This window comes from Myotis lucifugus, unplaced genomic scaffold (genome assembly GCF_000147115.1).
Source record: "Myotis lucifugus unplaced genomic scaffold, Myoluc2.0 scaffold_15, whole genome shotgun sequence".
Lineage (NCBI taxonomy): Eukaryota > Metazoa > Chordata > Mammalia > Chiroptera > Vespertilionidae > Myotis > Myotis lucifugus.
Genome location: NW_005871063.1, coordinates 10592340 through 10614313, shown reverse-complemented (window position 1 = coordinate 10614313; position 21974 = coordinate 10592340). Strand labels below are relative to the sequence as shown.

Sequence of the window (21974 nt, the reverse complement as noted above, 5' to 3'; positions counted from 1 at the left end):
GAACAAACATCAACAACATGAGATTTCAAATGGTTCTATTGCCTACAAGATGAAATCAAACACCTAAAATTCACCAATAGGTTTCAGGGCCCTTAGGATATAAGCTTTGTTTACTCCTCCATTCTCATTCCATTAGCTGGTCCAGTTAAACTACACCGTTTTTTTACTTCCGAAGTACAGCAAATACTTGTTCATTCTGAGTATTTGCACATGCTCTCTCTGGGAAGCTCCTTTTCCAAACATTCTTCATAATACAATTCAGTTACTACTTCTTCTGGAATGTCTTTTTCACCTCCTAGAGTTAAGTGTCCTTTTCTTTAAACTATTCCTGTGTTTATTTCTATATCCATATTGGCAGTTACAGATTAAGAACATGAGTTTGTGGGGGGACATAAATGTAATAACACATTAGTTCCTGCATATGGGGAGAATCCAACTAATGGTGATGACGTTTAATTCTATATTGTATTTGTTGCTTAACTCTGTCTCTCCCATTATTCTCTGAGTTCCTTGATAGCTAAAAATTAGTGTTAGATATTAATATATTATGTATGTATGTATTTGTATTTATATATGGAATATACTTATGCCCTATCTCTTTATAGAGTGTACATTTTGAACAGTTATGTTTATGCATCTTTTGTCTTTAATTTCTTTATTGGTTAAGGTATTACAAATGTGTCCGCATCCCCCCATTAACCCCCAACCTCCCCCCCCACTCATTCTCTCATCCCCCTGTTGTCTGTGTCCAACATCTTTTGGATTGATAAGGAATTTTGGGGAAGAAGTTATATTTCAAAATATATGCTTTTGAAAATATTTATTTTAACAAAATCAAATTTTATGCTTTTCTTCTATCAAGTTCTTATTCAAAAAGCACCTACTCCTATTCCCACCCCCCCTTGTTTTTTTCTTAAAATAAGTTGTGATATTTCTAGTTACTTTTGTTCTCCTTATTTCCTTACTTCCTTTATTCCTCTCTAAATTTCTTGTTCCAATCCTCTCTTCTTTCAATAGTCTTCCTTCTTTAAAATTTAATTTACTTCATTTTTATACTGTCTCTATGTGATTTCATATTTAGTCTATAGCTGTAATGTAAATGCGCATAAGGATTTGCAATCAATGTTTCCACTGTCTCACTTAACACATTCACAGGAATATTTGACACCACCCTGAGTCAACATGTCTAAAATGTACTTCATTATGACTCAAATCAGCTGCTCTTCTTTACTTCCATTGTTCCTTAAAGTCAACATCAAGATAAAACCTTATTGTCACTTTGTTGGTTTTATCTCTTTTGTGGACTATCTTTAATCCAAATCCTATACATATTCTCTCTATAAATGATATTTTGTTCTATTATACACTTCATTTTAAAATAATTTACCCACTGTGATTGTTGATGTATAAAATTTCAGTGTTTTCAAATGTATTAGATACATAAATGTCTTTGAAATACACACATTCCAAAAATATTTCATAAGCACCTACTCTGTGCCAAAGAGGCCATCAGCCCTCTGACCTGAATCAGCACCCCTTGTTAGTAGCCTTTTGAGGATTACAGTCTTCTTCAAGAATCTGTTGGATTCCAGTGACTTTCCCAAAGGGGAAGAAAAAACTTCAAAAGATATGTTATTAAGCTTCCTGAAGCTCATCCATATATTGTTTAAAAATTCAGAGGTAATTTTAAAAAATGTCTCCTGTGAAAGAGCTGGAATGTGAGGCTTTCAGACACAAGGTATATTATGGGGATCTGCTTATCAGAATTAGAGAGAGGACATCTTTGGAACAAGGGAGACATAATAGCTAAGACATAATGGTTAAAGTACATGTTTTGTAATCAAAAGTAAAGGGTACCTCCAAATGGAACATTAAGAAATATTTGTTTTATGAATAGGTATGAATATTTAGTAGATTAATTTGAACTCTTTAACCTTGCTTCCTAATCTGTTAAGCGGAAGTAATCATGCCTACCCCATTGGAGTGTTATGAGGATTGATGAAATTATGTATATACAGTAGGTCCTCGGGTTACATGGGAGATCCGTTCCTACGGCGACAAAACACAATTTTCGCCCTAAGTCAGAACCCACCTACATAAGCACCTACATGGAGCACATACACAGCAGTAATGAAGTGAAACAGTAAAAAACATTTAAAAGAAAGATAACAGTTCCTGACCTTTACTTGTGGTAAATAAATAATAAAAAACATCAAGCACATATGTACATACGTCAAAATGATGGAACTTCTTTTTTTATAAATAAATGGGAGATGGAGACGTAACCACATAACCCGAGGACTGTCTGTATTAAGTGTGTAGTCTTGGAAATAATATGCTTTCAACAAATGGTAGTTATTATAGAAAAGCCAAAATACTACAAATTGGAATTAGTACATAAAGTCTGAGCTAGAATAGAAGCAAGTCTAACTCTTGTGATCACCACATGGATCAAAATTATCTGGGTGCTTACTCAAGATAAAGAATGATGGTCCCCTTCTAACAGAATCTGAATTTCTGGTGAGGGTAAGAATCTCCATTTGAACAAACACCCCTAAGGGATTAGACTTAACATTGACGTGTTGAAGTTTGAATACAGGAGGTGACAGTAAACTTACTGAACGAATACTATATTTTATTCATTTTTGTTCTCCCTCTGTCTTGAACTTGAATGACCATCAGCAAATATATTCTTAACTAATGAATGAATTGATCATGTTAACTAGATTCTTTTTAATATATACATTTATTGGAGAACATGAAGAAAATACTCATAGCAAAGTCTTGGATCAGAGAGGACTAAATTATGTGTCCTCCAAAATTGATGATATTTGGAGATGGGAGGTAATTGGGTTATGAGAGTGGAGCCCTCATGATGGGATTAGTACCCTTTTAAAAAAGAGACATTAAAAGAGAGAGGATATAGCAGGAAGGCCATTCTCACCAAACACTGAATCTGCTGGCACCTTGATCTTGGACTTCCTAGCCTCCATCACTGTGAGAAAGAAATGATTGTTGTTTAAGCCTCCTAGCTTGTTATATTTAGTTATCACATCCCAAACTGACTAAGACAGGATGTATTGATTAAAGAAAAGTCCTGAGGGAATAAGGAACAGATGATACACCTTAGCTAGTCTTTAGAAGAAAAATATGCAAATGGACATAGGGTAACTGAATTTAAGAAAAACAAATATTTGTAACTTCTAACCTACTGATTGAGAATGCACTCTATTATATTTGACTTTAAAAAATTAGTATACAACTGTTTTTAACAGATAAAACTTTATAATAGGTGACAATCAGGAGATCTGACCTGTGAGATTGTAAGATTTGAAATGCAGATTTATGTGTTTAATCATAAAAGTATCTAATGCTTAGACAGTGCCAGGTACATGGCTGGTAATCCATTAACGTTTGTTGATTAATGAATCTAGAAGCAACACCTGAAATTGGAAATTTGTTCATAATGGCAGCCACAATGTACTGAGTTTTAGAATGAGTTGAATGTTTGAAGAATGCATTATATAACTATCTGGATGGTAGTTGAACAAAAACTACTTAACCTCACAATTTATCAGTTACTTTCTTTTATCAGAATGCTGTTACTACTACTACTATTACTACTAATGTGGTTCGTTTTCTCACTGAGTGTCCAAACTGGTAAATATAAAATGGTGTCACAGGAATGAAGTTTTACATGATTATGCTTATGAATGTTCCCCATTTTCCTTCTGTCAATTTAATAGGTGTTTTTAAAAAACAGTCACTTGGAATCAACCTCCCTTTGAATGAACACATTCAGCAGTTACTTGCATTCATTTTTCCAGGAAAAGTCAAAAGTGTTATCCAAAATGTAAACTGAGACAATTTTTTTAAATGCTAACTTGTCCAGCTCTTGTCCTCTTATTTGAGGAATAATTCAATCTTAAGTGACAAGAATCAGCCTTCAAGATAATTTATTATAAATACAGTCATTTAAAACTATTGTTTATTATATAAACATAGCCTAGTCTCATTCTTCTTAAAACTAAGCTTTTAACTTGTTAACCCTGTGGTATAGATACATCAGAAATTTACTCCCTATGAAGCTCTTTATGATCCCAACAGCTCTGATTCTTCCAGATTGTTTTATTTCCAAACTAAAAATATTGTTTTTTCACTCTTTAGTGTGGAAATTTAGCTACCTCCATATTACATGCTTACTGAAGTAGAAAACTGCCTAATCAGATAGGAAAACATTTGGCTGTGAATAAATCAGCATTTGCTGAGGATTTCAAAGTGTGAAAATAGGCAGGCAAGCACATAGCCTATGAGCTTTGCTTTCTCTTGCTTCCCTGTAGAGAAATCGTAGGCTAATATGGCTGCCCCTGCCATCTGTCTAAATACTTGAGTTGTTGTCTTGAATTAACACAGCAGAACTAGTGGGGGATGTAATTAAGATTTTATTTTTACACTTTATCACCAGATGCTCTGCAATATAAATTATCCATAAATGTTCAGATTGATTAAGATTTTAACAAGGAAAACAATGAATGTTTAGAGATCCACTAATTCAGAACAAGAGGTACAATTATTTTAATATGTTAAGTTATAATGTTCATGGGTTTTATCCATTTTCTAAAACTTTACATGAATTGCTATAGATTTTCTTGAGAGTGAAAAACATTTTCCTATATATCAGTGGTTCTCAACCTTCCTAATGCTGCAACGCTTTAATACAGTTCCTCATGTTGTGGTGACCCCCTATTTCATTGTTACAAATTGAACATAATTAAAGCATAGTGATTAATCACAAAACAATATGTAATTATATATGTGTTTTCTGATGGTCTTAGGCGACCCCTGTGAAAGGGTCATTCGACCCTCAAAGGGGTCGCGACCCACAGGTTGAGAACCGCTGCTATATATATTCAAATAATAAAAGCTGATATTGTCACTCTTTCTCCCTTAAGTTAATAAATAATTAAAAATATTAGCTATTAATTGGTAATTTCCATTTTTCCACACTGTGATCTTTCAAGAGATCTTAACACAGGCCCAGCCCATGTGGCTAATTGGTTGAGCTTCCACCTATGAATCAGGAGGCTACAGTTCGATTCCCAGTCAGGATATATTCCCGGGTTGCAGGCTCAATTCCCAGTAAGGGGCATGCAGGAGGCAGCCAGTCAATGATTCTATCTCTATTCATTGATGTTTCTATCTCTCTCTCCCTCTTCCTTGCGCTCACAAACCAATAACAATAAAAAAGAAAAAAATCTTAAAAAAAAAAGATTTTAACACGGGCACTCAATAAATACCTGTTGAATAAATTGATCCCACATAGGTTATTTTGATTTCCAAATAGTCAATTGAAGAAGTTTATCAACAAGGTAGAATTTTTGTGCATTCCCAGAAACAATCAATGAGACTCTTTGCAAAGCCGCACTATTGGGAGCTATACAAAACATATATTTTTACCAAAGATAATTTTTAGCTTTTGACCTAGAAAACAAACTAAATTTTTTTGTATTTTTATTTTTAAATTAAATTTGTTGGGGTGGCATTGGTTAATAAAATTATTTAGATTTCAAGTGTACAATTCTATAAAACATTTTCAGTATATTGCATTGTATGTTTACCACCCAAAGTCAAATCTCCTTCCATCACTATATATTAGAACCTCTGCTTCTTGTTAGATAATTCTGGTGCCAATTATAAATTCAAATTGATTAGAAATTCAAATATCTGCACTGTGCAATACGGTAATTGAAAAAGAAAAAAAACTGAATGATTTTCTCATCCTTCCACTAAAAAAACAAAATAATTGAGAAAAATAACTTTTTTTGTAAAAACTTTTTTTCTGAAATAGTTTTACCTTTCCACTGAAGAGTCCAATGGACTGTAAATAATCTTCCTGATTATTTATTTCTTTTAAGTATTTATCACTGTATTTATTTTTATTTCTAAAACCTAGTAAGTTCCATAGAAATTCAGTAATGTTTGCTGAATGAATGAACTGGCTGACAAGAGATTTCTTGCTCTGCTTATTATGGAAGTAGCTTTTAATAAGAGACTTTGATAAGAATGTATAAATACAGGTTTTAATGCTAAGAGAAAACCTTTATTGGTAGTTTGGTACTTAAAATAATTGTTGATTGGCGCATGAGTAGATATTCAAAATATGATAAATATGTTAATACGTATTAATATCTTAATACGTATTAACATGTTTTATTTATATATATTAATAATGTATATTAACATAATGTTTTAATGTATATTAATAACACATTAATATACAGGTTTTTTATCTGTAAATGGGATTAACAAGTGGAATATATAATTGAAAGGTCATAGAAATATTTATAACCAACTTAAATTCCAAAAAGATATGCATGAGCCTATATTTGATTATAAAGATCTTTCCAAAGAAAATATTCTCTAATATTTTGCACACAGATGCACATGCACACATGCTTAGATAAAGAGATGGAAAAAAAGAGGAAAGAATGGGGGGAAAAGGAAAGAGAGGAGAGGAGAAGGAGAGGAGGGGAGGGGAATAGAGGGGAGAGGAAAGGAGGAGAGGGAAGGGGAGAAGGAAAAAAGGGACAGAGGGAAGAAGGAAAGAAAAAAGAAAAGAAGAAAATTTGACCAGGAAAAACCAGTAATCATGGTATAACTATTAGTCTATTTAATTTTAGTTTAGGTTTGTATTGAACATTGCCACTAATTTACCTGAAAACTTTTCTCATTTTCACACCACTTCAAGCAAATCTTTCTTAGTTCAATAAAACATAACCATGATTTTTATATAAGATGATAAATGTATTAGGAGCTGGTTTAGTATTTCCCTTAAATACTTACTGCAGTGAAACATGGAGGCCCACAATGGTATGGGTCCCTCTGGAACATCAATCATGCATGATGCTGTGAAGAAAAGTCTTGACTAGTTAGAGTCAATGTCATCACTCTAACCTATGCTCATCTGAATGCAGGCATTTTCCTACTATGGAGATTTTATTTCACTTCACCCCCAACCCAGTCACTCCTCAGCATTTATCATATTGTTAGCACATTCGTCTTTATAATGTGGATTCTGTAAAGCACACGCTTCTGCGGACATATTTTCCCTATTATGATTTTCCCTTCTCAGACAGGAAGCATGAATATGTGTAAGCATCTCTTATTTGGAAAGAACATTGTAATTAAGTGTAGGCATCTGCCTTCTTTCTGAAAAGTAAGTACTTATAAATATTCCTATGGCCTTTCAATAATATGTTCCAGTATTTTTAGTGCCAATTTGCAGATAATGCAACATTCCCACTATTAGTCTAAAATTAAACAAAAAAATAGAATTAAGAGGTTTTTTTTATTGTATTTAGAATTTCTTTTCTCCAACTTCAGTAGCCATAGTGAAGTGAGAAGAGGCAATTTTCCAAGCAATTCAGACAAAGAAAATACTTTTTGTCTTGAATTAACTAAATATTTTTGTTAAAAATGGCTTGTTCTTCAACTTGACCATTAGTTAATTGTTTCTGTATTCTTAACTGACCTACAGAAATCTAACCAGTCAATGCTTCCCAATAAGAAGAATAAGAAACATTAAGAAATGTGTAAAATGAAATACTTTTAAAATAAATCATTCTAGGCAGGTTTTATAACCTGGCCCTCAGGTTATAAAACCCTAAGAGAAAACTACAGGATGCATTGCGTCAAAGACCTAAGAAGCACCAACAGTGCCTAAAATCCATGAGAGGCAGTATAGAAGCTGAAATCCCTGCAGTCTTTATAAATTCCAGGATTCATTTTTAATGGAAATGTAGTCAAAAAGCATTTAGTTATTATTTTCCATTAAAGTTCTAAAAGAGTAAATTACTTTTATTTGATAGAAAAATTGCTAAACCTCTTAAAAGCAAAATGATAGAAAACTGGAACGATTTCTGAACTAAAACAGAAACAACTCTAGGGCTTCCTCCCAAGCCCTTTAAACTCATTAGAAATTTAATTTCTGTGAGCTTCATTTTTATGCTTTTTAAAATAATAGAATATTGGACTATATTATTTTTAAGTCCTCTGTACATTCTAAAATTTCATAATTTAAATTAATACATTTAAATTTTAAAAAAAAGACAAGACAAATAACTAACTTCTAAAAATGAAAATAGCTGCAATTATCTCCACAGTATTTTTCTGAAGTGATTCAAAGCAAGCTTTGGTGGAATTGCTAAATGACTGAATTTGCAAAAGTGGGCGATAATTGAGTCATTATGCTCAACCCTTATTAATTATTAATGACATCTCTTTGAATCAGAAGGGTTTTCCACCAGAGAGGTTCTGACTGGGCTTGTCTGAATGATGAATCATCTCCCACACGGAGGTGGTCTTTCCCAGCTCCAAGGTACTCATAGGCACTACCAGGAAATTTAACTGTGGTTGCCTGTGTTGTACTTGGCTTTTAACTTTAAAAAAAGAAAGAAAGGAACTTTCAATATTGGTATCACCATGCTGTAGCCGGCAGGAGCAAAAGATTTTCTTTGAGGAAAAAAGAGCTTGACATTAAAAAACAATGCACTCCGCCAAGGCTCCAATCATCTGAATGCACTCCACATTTGTGTGGCTTTAAATCTGGCTGCACACACATGCCAGGGCCAATGATCAGAAATGCATCTGGGTCGCAGAAGCCGGCCCTGTAGTCTCCTCCACCCCCTTTTGTTGGCTGTTTTTGTAACATATGTTAGGCACCAAGGAGACAAACAAGGATAAAATGGTATTCTCCTTTCCCATATGATTCTATGCCAGAGAGACAAATCCCAACCAAAGCATCCGATTTCAATGTTCTGACTACTGAGAAACCCCACTTTCTTGTTCTCTGTCCATCACCATTCTTCTCAGCAAATATTTTTCCACCAAGTACAAAGCAATGTAGGCTAATAAAATACAGGGTTCTTTCTCCCTACTCCATTTCCAATTCTTGGTCACTAATAATGTGTTAGTGACATAATACTTCATAGAAATGCCATTTGATATAAAGGCTACCTATTCACAGTATTTTGAAGTCTTGAAATAAAGAAAATACAGATAGTCCTTTGTCTATGAATTCTGTGAATTAATCAAAAAGTCTGTTGTTTGCATCTCATAATACATTTCTCATGGAAATAACTTTAAAAATGGCGATAGAACTCCATTAGAAGAGAGGGAAAGAGGCCTAAATTATCATACAACAAGTAATATTACATATCCTTTGCATGCCAATGTTTCTGTAACCCTCAGGTGGGTTAATGGTGGGTCTGATAAGGAGATGGTGGCACCTGCCCCACGGACACATGCAGCATTGTTATGTGGCCACACGGCCATCATTTCTACTTCAAGAGGGTACAGGCCCCACAAGCTGAGGATGGAGTGGCTGCTGTGGCTCTGCACATTGGCAGAACACTTGTAAATTGGGTGTTTTAATGTCAGAGATTGTCAAACAATGATTAAGCCCTGCTATATAGAGTTGTATTCTAGAAGTATGTTTGGGATTTTAGGGATCTATTTGAACTGTGCATTATTGTATATTATTAGAGTAACAGTTTCTTTCACTTAAAATTTTTTTTTAAATATATTTTTTATTTATTTTTTACAGAGAGGAAGGGAGAGGTATAGAGAGTTATAAACATTGATGAGAGAGAAACATCAATTCAGCTGCCTCCTACACACTCCCTACTGGGATGTGCCTGCAACCACGGTATATGCCCTTGACCGGAATCGAACCTGGGACCCTTAAGTCCGCAGTCCGACGCTCTATCCACTGAGCCAAACCAGTTAGGGCATCTTCCACTTAAAATTTTATCTTAAAATCTTCAACTATTTAGAATAGTAGAATTAATAATAGAATGAATTTATGTATCTCCATCCCTTCCATTAAAAAATCATTATGGTTTTGAATAATTTGCATGAGCTATCTTTTTTTTAATTTTATTTTTATTGCAAAATATTTTGTAGCAAAACCTAGATCTCATGTCACGTATACTTCAGTTACACAACTATAAAAGTTACATATCCTACATAATGATGATGCATTATAACTCCCAAACAGTGCTTTTATTGTATAACACTGTTTATAATCAATTTCTCACATTGCCTATAAAATGTCTATGTTTACTATGTTCAAATCAGTATTCAAACAAGATTCCTCACAACATTGGTTGTTATCTATTTGAAATACTTTTTCATCTTAAGCAGTCCCCTCTGTCTTTTTTCCCCCATATCACTGACTTGTTACCAAATTCATGTCAATGTCATGAATTCATGTCAGTGTTACCAAATTTATGTGGCGCATCAATATCACATTCTCTTAAGGATTATTTAAATTGTTTTTAGAACTTATATATCCTCTAAATGGAACTTAACACTAGGGGTGTGTAATTTTGTAAAATATCATAACAGTGTATTATTTTTTGTCATTGGTAGGCTCTAATAAACCCATTTAAATAGTGATTAAGGAAAGTAAAATATTCTGTTATCTGCTGTAGCCCATGGAAGAAAGAATAATGTAATTGAGATTTAAAAGGTTCCAACATTGCCTAATATTAATTATATAACATAACTACTGTCTTTTTTATACATGGCCTGCTATTCTTGTTTATTACACCTACCTGGTTCCTATACTCCTTACAATTTACAGACTCTGGAACAGTGGATTCTTACTGATAAATGTTGCAAGAGAATACCAAATTTTGAAGGGACTTTTGAATTATAAAAAAAGACCCATTTATATATTTGATGTTGATTTGTGCCTCTAGGATACACTGGTAGATGGTATATCTACAGGTAAAAGACAAGTTAGGATTCTATTTGAATGAGCAGGATCACCCTAATAGATAAACAGCTACAATAGTACGTTGTTGCCACATGGCTGATTATTGCGTGAAACCAACCTCCAAAATAAATATAATACTGTATTTTCTCTCCCCTATTCATGTTCTACTAACATAAATCATCAAAGACAACCCTAGCTAGTTTGGATCAGTGGATAGAGCATTGGCCTGTGGACTGAAGGGTCCTGGGTTTGATTCAGGTCAAGGGTACATGCTGGGGTTGCAGACTCAATCCCCAGAGGGAGGCTTTCAGGAGGCAGCCAATTAATGATTCTCTCTCATCTTAGATGTTTCTATCTCTCTCTCCCTCTCCCTTCCTCTCTGAAAAATCAATAAAAATATTAAAAATATATAAATAATCAAAGACATAGTTGAAAGGTAAAAAATAAAAGGAGAATTATGCATTGGCAATAGAACCATTTTACAGTACCATTTAAAATTCTCAGAACATTATTATGTAGATACTGTTATTACTTCCATTTTAAAGGTGACAAAATGGAGTTATAAAAAGCTTGTTATTTTCCCAAGAACAGAGTGATAAATGGAGAATCCAGGAACCAAACTGAGGCATTCTAGCTCTTATCCTAATAGTAGACTCTCAGAATAGATGTGTGAACTTATTTCTGTCTTTATGTGAGCACCAAGTGATAGAAAAACTTCCAATTCTGATGCCAACCCTGAAACTTTTAATATATGTTAACCCATGAGGGTTTTTAATGTGAGTACTGATATGTTACATGTGCATTTAATAATAACTGTGTATATAAATCAAGATTCCTTTTGCTTTAAACAGGTCATTGATAACCTTGGTCCTTTGGAACTGATCCTTAACACGCCTAGCCATCACAGGGTACATCATGGTAAGGAAATTGATCTCTTCTTTCTGTCCTTTTTCATTTATTTAAAATGATATTAGTTTTCATCATTTCATTGTAATTACCCAAAATAGTGAGCACACACTGTGTAAGTAGGCATCTCTTCTTCCTTTGAATCTCCAAAGCTATAACCAGAAACAAACAAACAAAAACTCCCACCCCCCAACATCAACTTCTTATCTGGCTTTTGGATTTTTCTTTTTGCCTGAATCTCCTCAGGTATAGTGGGAGGACAAACAAACAAACAAACAAAAATTGAGCTAAACAGCTTAGTGGATGGATGTACACTTTATATCTTGAAGGCCACTCCTTTACCTGATGCTGAGAGTCATTCCTATCTAGAGCCAGAGTATGCCTGGTTTTGAAAACTGTTGGGATTTGAGAAAAGCCTAACAAGAAACAATTTACTTTTCTGCTTCAATTCTGTGAACAAATCTTGCCTGCACTGCATTTGCTTGACAAAGAGAAAGACCCCTATGGCTAGTGCCTAAAGTTTCAAGATGCCAGCTTAAGAAATATTAGAAATGTTTGCATTGTGCACCCAAGGACCTGGACAAGAATGTGCATGTCAGCAATACATGTAACAGGAGCAAAAGAGACCTAATTCCCATGTTTATCAGCAGTAGAACCAGACAAACTGCAGACAGTTCAGGTGATGGGGAACTATATCCCCTTGACAACACTATTATGACACGCAATGGCATGAATGAATCTTAACACATGATGTTGAGATAAAGAAGCCAGTAATAAAAGAAGAAATACTATTGTTCTGTTTTATAAGTTTCCAGCAATCAGCACAGGGGCACAGCAGGTCCCTTTTCCCATGGCAGCGGGCAGAGTGGGTGCCCAAGCTCCCCCAGAAAGAGGAGAGGACAAGGTCATGCTACACATGTTCAGTTGGCTCCTGTAAAGTCAACAGCCATTCCCCTACCACAAGGGCATCATTAGTGAGGGGTGGAGAGGCCAAGAGTGTTATATTCTTGGGATTCCTCCATATAAAAGGAACCATAAGGAGTGGAGAAGAGCAAGGCCACTTTGAAAAAGAAATAGTTTAGAGTTTCCCCTGTTGGATTTCAGAGTGCCTTCCCACACATGTTGCTTTATATCAACTTCAGCACTATTAACATTTTAATATTAATTTTAAAAAGATCAGCTAGTTCTTTGGGCCAAGGGGGCTATCCTGTATATTACAGCATGTTGGTCTCTACATACGAGATGCCAGTAATATCCCCGCGCAGTGGTGACTACCAACGTCTTCAGACATTGCCACATGTCCCCTAAAGGGCCAAGTGCTCCCCGATCCAACTGAGAGCCACTGTTTACACTGTGTTGGCCACAGGTTGTGTATCTGTGTACCAGCCCCGCTACTTTTGTACTGGCGGGAGATTTTTCCTGATATTTTCACTTTCAAATGTGTATTTGATAGCTAAGATTTGGAATCAGCCTAAGTGCCCATCAGCAGATGAATGGATTAAAAAACTTTGGCACATCTACACAGTGGAATACTGTGCTGCTGTAAAAAGGAAGGAACTCCTCCCATTTGCAACAGCATGGATGGAGCTGGAGAGCATTATGCTAAGTGAAATAAGTCAGTCAGAGAAAGATAAATACCACATGCTCTCATTCATTTGTGGATTATAATGAACAACATAAACCGATGAAGAAAAACAGATGTAGAGACAGAGAAGCATCAATCAGATGCTCAAAAGTCGGAGGGAAAGCAGGAGAGGGTGGGGGTGAGGGGGAAAGATCAACCAAAGGACTTGTATGCATGCATATAAGCATAAGTGATGGATGTGGACAACAGGGGGTGAGGGTGAAGGCAGGATTGGGGGGATGAGGGGACATTGGGGTGATAAGGACACATTTGTAATATCTTATTCAATAAAGGGAAAAAATGTGTATTTGCATATGGTGAAGGTGTATAAAGAAATGAGAACACCAGAAGACAGTGGGTTTGTTGGAGTAGTGGTTTGGTGGGTTAATATTCTTTATCCTATTGGCAACCATTGGATTGTGTCTTTTGTTATTATTAAATAAATTATGCCCAGCTATTTAAATTATAATTTGAATATTTTAGAGCAGAAAAAAATATCACAAATGTTATGAGTAAATAAAAAATTGAGGTTAATTTGATTTTCACGATGTATTTTATAATTTTTAAAAATAGTAATGTCTCACTCTAGGTAGGAAAATTTCTTTCTGAAAAAAATGCAGGGAAAATGAGTGGACATAATGCCCTTAAATTTTTAACAAAATACAAATTACACATATTATCTATCTTATTTCCTAGTGCTATTTTTTCTGGACCGTTTAATTTTTATTATTTTTCATAGTCCCAAAATAGAATTATTTATAATTATCCAAGATTTTTTAAAATCTGGAACATTGTGAACACTAACTTTTTTTTTTCATCTGGGATAATTCTTGATAGTTTTAAGGAAATCTTTGCTCTTTTTAGTAAAATTAATTGAAAAATAAAATGAAAACTCACTTTACTAGCAAATAAAAGCTAGTGTTGTCAGTGGAAAGACATTCCTAGGAAAATCATTCTGTTACATAAATCTTAATTTTGTGAATGGGTTCAAGATGAGATATTTCAAGAATCATAACTTTATTCTTTAAAAAATATTTTTTATATTTTTTCTCATAGGCAGAAACCGTTATTGCATAGACAAAAATTATGCCGGCACACTTATTATATGGGATAGAATTTTTGGTAAGTAAAAAGTGCCAGAATTTTCAAATTTTAATTAGCTCCTTAACTCTCAGAAAGTCAAAAATCATACCCTTAATGTTTGTCTTCCAGGGACATTTGAGCCAGAGGATAAAAAAGTTATATATGGTTTGACACATCCCATTAATACATTTGATCCACTCAAGGTGCAGGTAATGTACTAAGTTTTATTCTTTCTGAATTGATCATATTCTATCATTAAAAGGATAATCAATACACTTTTAAAAGGTAGTAGTGGATTACACTATCCTGAAAAAAATTTTTAGTTGTGAAAGAATTTGACAATAACCCTGGCATTGAAACAAAGACTTAAATCAAATTGGGCAAAATACATTAGAAAGCAATTAATACAATTTTTAAACATGTCTACTACCTAGAATTTAAACATGGCTCTTTAGCAAACATATGCTTTCTTAGAATAGACCTGAAATATATTCATGCATTCAGAACGGATGGTAGTAACATGTATAATTAAGGCTGATCCCACAGTAAGAAAAATATTTGCTTCAAGTCTGCATGACTCTGGTTAGAAATTCAGTGTGAGGCTTTGCCCGCTCTTCCTGGATCTGTGTGCCAGGAACTATTATGGGTTGGTTAGGTCTGCATGTTCCCTCACCTGCGAAGACTTGTTTTCTGTCCTACATGTAGTATTGATTGTTCACTGGTCTCAGTGGTTGGCACTAGAGAAATTAGGAATGTCTGAGAAGCTCTGACATATCAGCCGCAGACCACTTCAAACACTCCTGGGGTTAGGGACTAGTAAATTAAAAAAAATAAGAACGCTTGAAACCCTAAAGAGGTCAGTCAATGACAGCGCCATCCCAGGGACTAGATGTATGGCATCCAGGAAAGAAGAAAATTACAGGTTCATGTTGGGTCTTCTTTTCAAACCTACTTTTTCACATTTTTAAGAAAGTGAAAATAAAAATAAATTGATATTTATTGAGCTGTTATTATGTGCAGGGCATTGCTAGCAGCTCAGCATAAATATTTGATGTAAGCATTACTAAAACATTTTGAGGAAGTGGTTCTTTCCAGCTCCAATTGTTGGTGGATGAAACTGAGCTTCTCAGGATTTAAATGATTCACCCAACTACACACACCTTGTTAAGGGTGAACTTAGCCAAGATGGGTTCCCGGCCAAGCCCAAAACTTGCTTCACTCAATTTAAATTTTACACGCTCCTGCCTCTTTACAGAAAAGGCCATTGCGAATTACCTTCCTATTTCAAGTGAAAGACATTTTTATCTCATACTTCAAAAGAAAAAATTGGCTACTTTTTCTCCAGAGCATTTCTTTCTTGGTGTCTCTTGGTTTCTTGGTCTCTCTCTCTCTCTCTCTCTCTCTCTCTCTCTCTTGCATTATTAAGAATATATGTCTCAGGAGAATACTAAAGAAGCATTTCAGGGTACTTTCTTAATAATAAGCTTTACAGAATCAAAACCAATTTGGAAAGAATACATTGAGAGCTGCTTCTTCACTTGTGTAGTCTTGTCTCTGTTGTGAGGAGATTAACAAGGAATTGGACAACTTGGTTTCTGTCATGTATGACAGAGCCTTTCAAACTTAAAAGGCGTGTGAATCGTGGGAGCATCTGATGAAAGTGCGGATTCTGCTCAGCAGGGCTGGGTCTGTCCAAGACTCTGTTTCTGACAAGCTCCCAGGCTGTGTCTGTGCTGCTGGTTCATGGCTGAGCATTTCAATAGAAAGGCTTTGGAAATGTGCACTCTTGCTGAGGAAGAGCAGCTCATGTGGAGGCTGAATAAAGAGATTGGAAACTGTACAACATGAACTGCACGAAAAGTTGGATGCTTAGGATTTGGGAGAGAGACATTATTCAGATAATCATAAGTATTTATGAGCTGCTGCTGAATTTGTGTCAGTGTCAGATTTCCAGGCATCTAACCCTCACATAAACATTTTCTTTACTGTAGTGTCACATCAGTGTCCATGGTTTAGTCTTCTACATGCTCACTCACGTGGTCAGAAATGTCAAATCAGCAAGATGTGATAATTAGGAGTTCCAGAACCTACAAAAACATATATCTACTTTCATTTATATTCCCTTATATTCAGCTCAGTCTCTCACCTTGTCCTCAGAAGCATAAAAAAAAAACTTGGGATTTTTTTTCTTTATTATTTGGCATAAACAATTCACTCTGCTCTTCATTGGGGTCCAAGAGTTTCAGAGCATTGGGTAGCAAATAAGTGAGAAGGTACTCCTGATTTTAAAACATTACCATACACTTCTCATGGTTTGTGTCTAGTATGATATAAAATTGCAGTCAGGTTTCAAAACAACACAACAGGTATATATTAATGTATAATTTCTAAATACATTAACTTTCTACATTTTTACTATTATTATTGCAAAGCTCCAGGATAAGTTTCCATCTAACATTTTCTTTTTCCTCAAAATGTGCTTCACTAAATCCTGAATGGTTCCTTAATTAAGATTCCTTATTTAATATTTTAAGCAATTTTTAAAACCGTTTTCACCCTAGAAGTTTGAATTCTTTGAGACAGTGATAATACAAGCAAGACCACAAATTTGTATGGAGCCAAAGCTTCTTTCTACATGAATTTATTACTACAATATAATACAACTCATCTCTAGAGTCTATAGTTGATATTCAACCTCTGGATTATTTTTAATCCTATGATGGATTATGACAAGTGTGGCATTTATAGCTAATTATCCTAATAGCTAATATTTATTGGGTACTTATCATGTATGGACTTACTTTTAACTTCTCTACATGTCAGATATATGCTATTTGAAGAATGGGGATTCCTGTTAAAACCCTCAAGGCAAACTTTTGACTCAGTCATCAAAGTTTTTCTTTTCTTATTACAGAATATAACCTATTTAGTACTCAGAGGTCTGCTATCAGAAATAGCTTTCAACATTTTCCCTTCATATGACATGTTTGTCTATAACTCAATAGAGTAAATAATTATTTTTAAATAAGTGACATATATGCAATATTTATATCTTTCCATGTTCAAGGTAATATCCATTTAGCAAGATGTTAGAAAAGATGTCATTTGACATGAATATTGAGTACTCAGGATTCTAGTTAATTCCACTGGAAGCAAAGCCTCTTAACCCACTTTTTCTACTTTGCTGAGTTTCTAAATAATTGACCTATTTTTTAACTTCCAAGTTATAATTCTGATATTGACAAGGACACATTTAAATTTAAAGGTATGCAGAATACATAAATAAATTATAATTTTAATGCAGTTGCATATTAACTAACATTAATCAAATTATTGTAACATTTAAATATGTAAAGTACATTAAATTAAATACATGATTTATTATATTTAATCTTTTTAAGAGATTTTTTATTTTAAATAAGCTATTTTGTATTCTTCTAGTTCCACCATTTAGCTTACATGTGGACCACATTCTGGGCCACACCTGGAGTCTTCAATAAGTTCTCTGTCATATTTAAAGGACCAGGATGGGGACCAGGTAAACCAAGACTTGGACTGAGTGAAGAAATCCCCGAGGTAAGTAGAGTTCCTGGGTTTGAGGATGGTGATGATTAGTCTCTTATAATGAGGTCTACAGCCAGCCTGTGTATATGCTGACTTCATGTAAAAGATGTTCTCTTAAACAGATGCAGCCTGGTGGTGTATAACTTAATGAGTGGACACCACCTAGGGGCCAATAAGAGGGGTGACTTCGCCCAGGCAGACACTGCCTCTTCCCAGGGAGCATTGTTTAGGGCAGTGATGGTGAACCGTTTGAGCTCGGTGTGTCAGCATTTTGAAAAACCCTAACTTAACTCTGGTGCCGTGTCACATATAGAAATTTTTTTATATTTGCAACCATAGTAAAACAAAGACTTATATTTTTGATATTTATTTTATATATTTAAATGCCATTTAACAAAGAAAAATCAACCAAAAAAATGAGTTCGCGTGTCACCCCTGACACACGTGCCATAGGTTCGCCATCACTGGTAGGGGATGGAGCAGCGGAGGCGATTTTGAGACCCACCCAAATCCATAGCCAGGAGCCATTGTGTAGTTCAGAAACCCATGCAGCTCAGTCACAGAATCCTAAACCACTGGAGATGGAGGGATCCTTAAAGATGAGTTAGTCTAGCCTTTATTTTGTTCATGAAAACCTGAGGTCTCCAGAATGGAAGGTCTATAGTCCACACCAAGATATAGTTATTGGATTAGACCATGCCATTATTCATTCTGTAGTAGAATAGAAACATTAAATACAGAGATCCCATTTTAAAACAAAAAAATAAGCAAGGTCTAGAGATTTAAAACACTGGAAACCAAATGAAACATTCAGTTTTATTCTGGAATTCCTCTTATAGACACAGAAAAGGAATGTCTTTCCAGTTATTCAGGATTTATATTGTTGTTCCTTATGAAAATAACTGCCATTAACAGTAATATAGAAACAAAAGAAATGGAAAACTGTTGATTTCAAAGATAACTATGAGTATAAAATTTAGCCAGTATTTCAAGGAAATAAAATAATATATTTCATATGGGTGTTATTCTTATGTTCAAAAATATCCTGATATAAGTAAGGTTGTTTTCTCATCTAGTTATGAAAGATTCTAGGTTGAAATTTCTCAGATCCTTTTGGTTATATTCAGTCAATTATATAATAAGAGCTAACTTGAGATAAGTGAAAATATTTTGCTTACTTCAGCTCCAAAAAGTCTAGTTAACTATGGTCTATTTGTTGTTGTTTTTTAAATAGATAACCTAAAGTTAATATTTTTTAAGTCATATTGTTGCTTAAATCTGAATTAAAAAAATAGAATCATAGTGTTTCTTGGAAACTCTGTAGCTTGAGAAAGTTGTTTCTAATAGAGCAACATTTCCCTTTGAGGCATAATTATTTCCACTACCCAAAGTCACCTTCCATTTTCACTTTTGCTATACTTTCATGTACATATAATCATGGCCATATTTTTCTATTTATATTTTCATATTTTCACATTTATTTTGGTTATGTTTATCACCCGTACATATTGCCAAATCAATTCTTACTTTGTTCTACATAAGGCAGATTAAATCAGAATCAGAATACTGCAATGAAAAACAAGTGTTCTAACTTTTATACTTTTTCTATCTCATAAAATGAATGTTGGAGTCATTTTGTGTGTGTGTGGCGGGGGGGCGGGGGGTAGCAAAACCTTTGATTTCTTTTTGCATATCTTCTCTTCATAGTCTGAATTTCAGTGAGAGGAATAAGCCAGGGAGCGATATCAATGAAAGGCTTCTTCCTTGTCTTCCTAGGTTACCGGGGAAGAAGTTCCCTACTCCTCGTCAGCGCCTTACCTATTGAAGATCTATGCAGTTGTACAGTTTGCTGTGATGCTAGTCTTTTATGAAGAGACCTTTGCAAATAAAGCTGTAAGTTTTGTCCATTTTAAATAGTATGAAAAATTATGTCATTTTTCTTGATAAAATATCTCCCATTAAAACAGGTAAATTAATTCTTCTAGACTATTGAATATAAATTATATCCAAAGTGCTTCAGTATAGAATTTCCATCAAATGGTATACTATTGATCTAAATGATAAAGAGTAAATAATTTGCCACAAATAAATTCCTCAGCCATTACAAAAAAAGTATTTTGGAAGTTAGAATGAAATGTTTGGGAAAATACTTTATATTAATGTTAACCTACTTACCTTCAATGAGAGCATACCCGGACACTGACATTAGAAAATTTTCAATGTGGGTTGACTTCATTTGTTCTTTCTAAACATTCAGAATATTCAGGATAACCAGAGCACAGGACCAGAGTTTAGAATCTGGATTCTAAATCAGGCATTACCACCTGGGGAGGTTTTTTATTTGTTTGCGTATGTATGTGTGTGTGTTTGCCACATAAAAATACTCTTACTGCCTACAGTTTTTAGAAAACAAAAATAGCTAAATACACAGTACATTGTAAAAATATAAAAAGATAAATACAGAGGTATTTTTTAAATGTGTATTGTTTTCTAGATTTATTTATATTATTTTCTTCCTGAAAGGATTTACATTAGTTCAAAGAGGTACATAAATTATAGTAAGGTATCTAATTTGGAAGTAGGTGAACTTGAACATAGAATCACAGAAGAGTAAAAAATCAGTGTCTTTGACTTTGTTACCAGGAAAACATATATCTCATGAAATAACCTCACTAAATTGGGAATTTTGACAGCTCACATGAGTCAATTAATGCCATCAGGAACTTCCTCATTCTTTCTTACAGCTCTGCTTTTCTCAAAATGCAGGTTCTCCTCCAGGTTTTCAGCCTTCATGGTAGCAAGGAGGCTGTCAGGTCGCTCTAGCTTTCAGCACTGCCTCACAAAAAATGCCAGGAGTGAAAGTTTTACAGTGCCGTCTGATGTGAAGGCTTGGTTCACCTGGGTATCACTGAACCAAGCAATGAGGTCAAGTGTGGGTCACTGGCCATTCAGTCTGTGAATGGGAAGACAGGGTAAGCTCCATAGGATCCTCATTGACTGAGAGGAGGGATGGGATGGTTTGGAAGAAAAATTGAGATGATAATAAATAGAAAAAGGGAAATAGATTGGAGTTGGCAAAAATAAATATTAGATCTCCATAAATCATTTTCACACAAAAATATGTGATTTGAACTTGTTTTCAAAAAATATTCTTTAAACACTTATAAAAATGCATATACATAAACCTTCCTGCAGGATACCAGAAATGTCATGAGACTATCATGGTGGGAAATATACTGGCTTACTGCTGGCACCCTCATACACGTATGCGCTACAACTAATGAAACCAATTCCACATTGTAGCACATTCGTTTGCCTTTAGCTTCACAAGAGACAAAATTTGAACCCAAGAATGTATTTCAGGAACAAAGCTTTCTTAGAAGTAACATGAACTATATCACTCTCAGCAATGCACCTGTAGATATCGAACTACCCTAATGTTGAGAATTATTGATGGCTTAACCTAAGGCCTCACAATCATCTCTTCAAGTATTATGTAGTTAACCCATCACTGATTACTTTGTTATCTTAATTTGTTCATCTAATTTATGACTGAAATATATATGCGATGTAGAGTTTAGGTAGTTGAATGAAACCAGAAGAAAAGCAAAATCATTGTATCTAAATACAGGATAGGGAAAAGTAGGTCTATAATTGTGAGTACATGACACATAGTTTGTTCTTGTATTATTATTTATTATTTTAGTTATGGTATTATTTGTTATTATTATTAACTTACTTTGCCCACCCCTGTATCTAACACTTGGTATCCTGACCAGTGTTGAGTGCAGTTTGCATTACTGAATTATTTTAGTAGTACTAAATAAAATCACAGAATAAATTGTAGTAATTTATAGAAACAAAAATGGGAACTTACCCATTTAGATTTTGAAAGAGACCCTTAATATTAAGTTAACCAAGAGATTTGATGTCTAAGCAAGTGTGAGTGCTTCCTGCATAAAAATGTGGCCAGACACTATTTATATTAAAATATGTAACGTATAGCCTGGTTTTCAC

General features: G+C 34.4%; 1 protein-coding gene across 1 annotated transcript in view; it reads left to right on the top strand.

The window, feature by feature from the left end:
• AGMO (alkylglycerol monooxygenase) overlaps nucleotides 1-21974 on the top strand; it is a 263397-nt gene that overhangs the window by 117462 nt on the left and 123961 nt on the right. The window contains exons 6-10 of the mRNA XM_006085039.2: nucleotides 11632-11698; nucleotides 14367-14432; nucleotides 14523-14602; nucleotides 17835-17969; nucleotides 19734-19850. Coding sequence (XP_006085101.1) covers nucleotides 11632-11698; nucleotides 14367-14432; nucleotides 14523-14602; nucleotides 17835-17969; nucleotides 19734-19850 — 465 coding nt within the window. The remainder of the gene's footprint in view (nucleotides 1-11631; nucleotides 11699-14366; nucleotides 14433-14522; nucleotides 14603-17834; nucleotides 17970-19733; nucleotides 19851-21974) is intronic.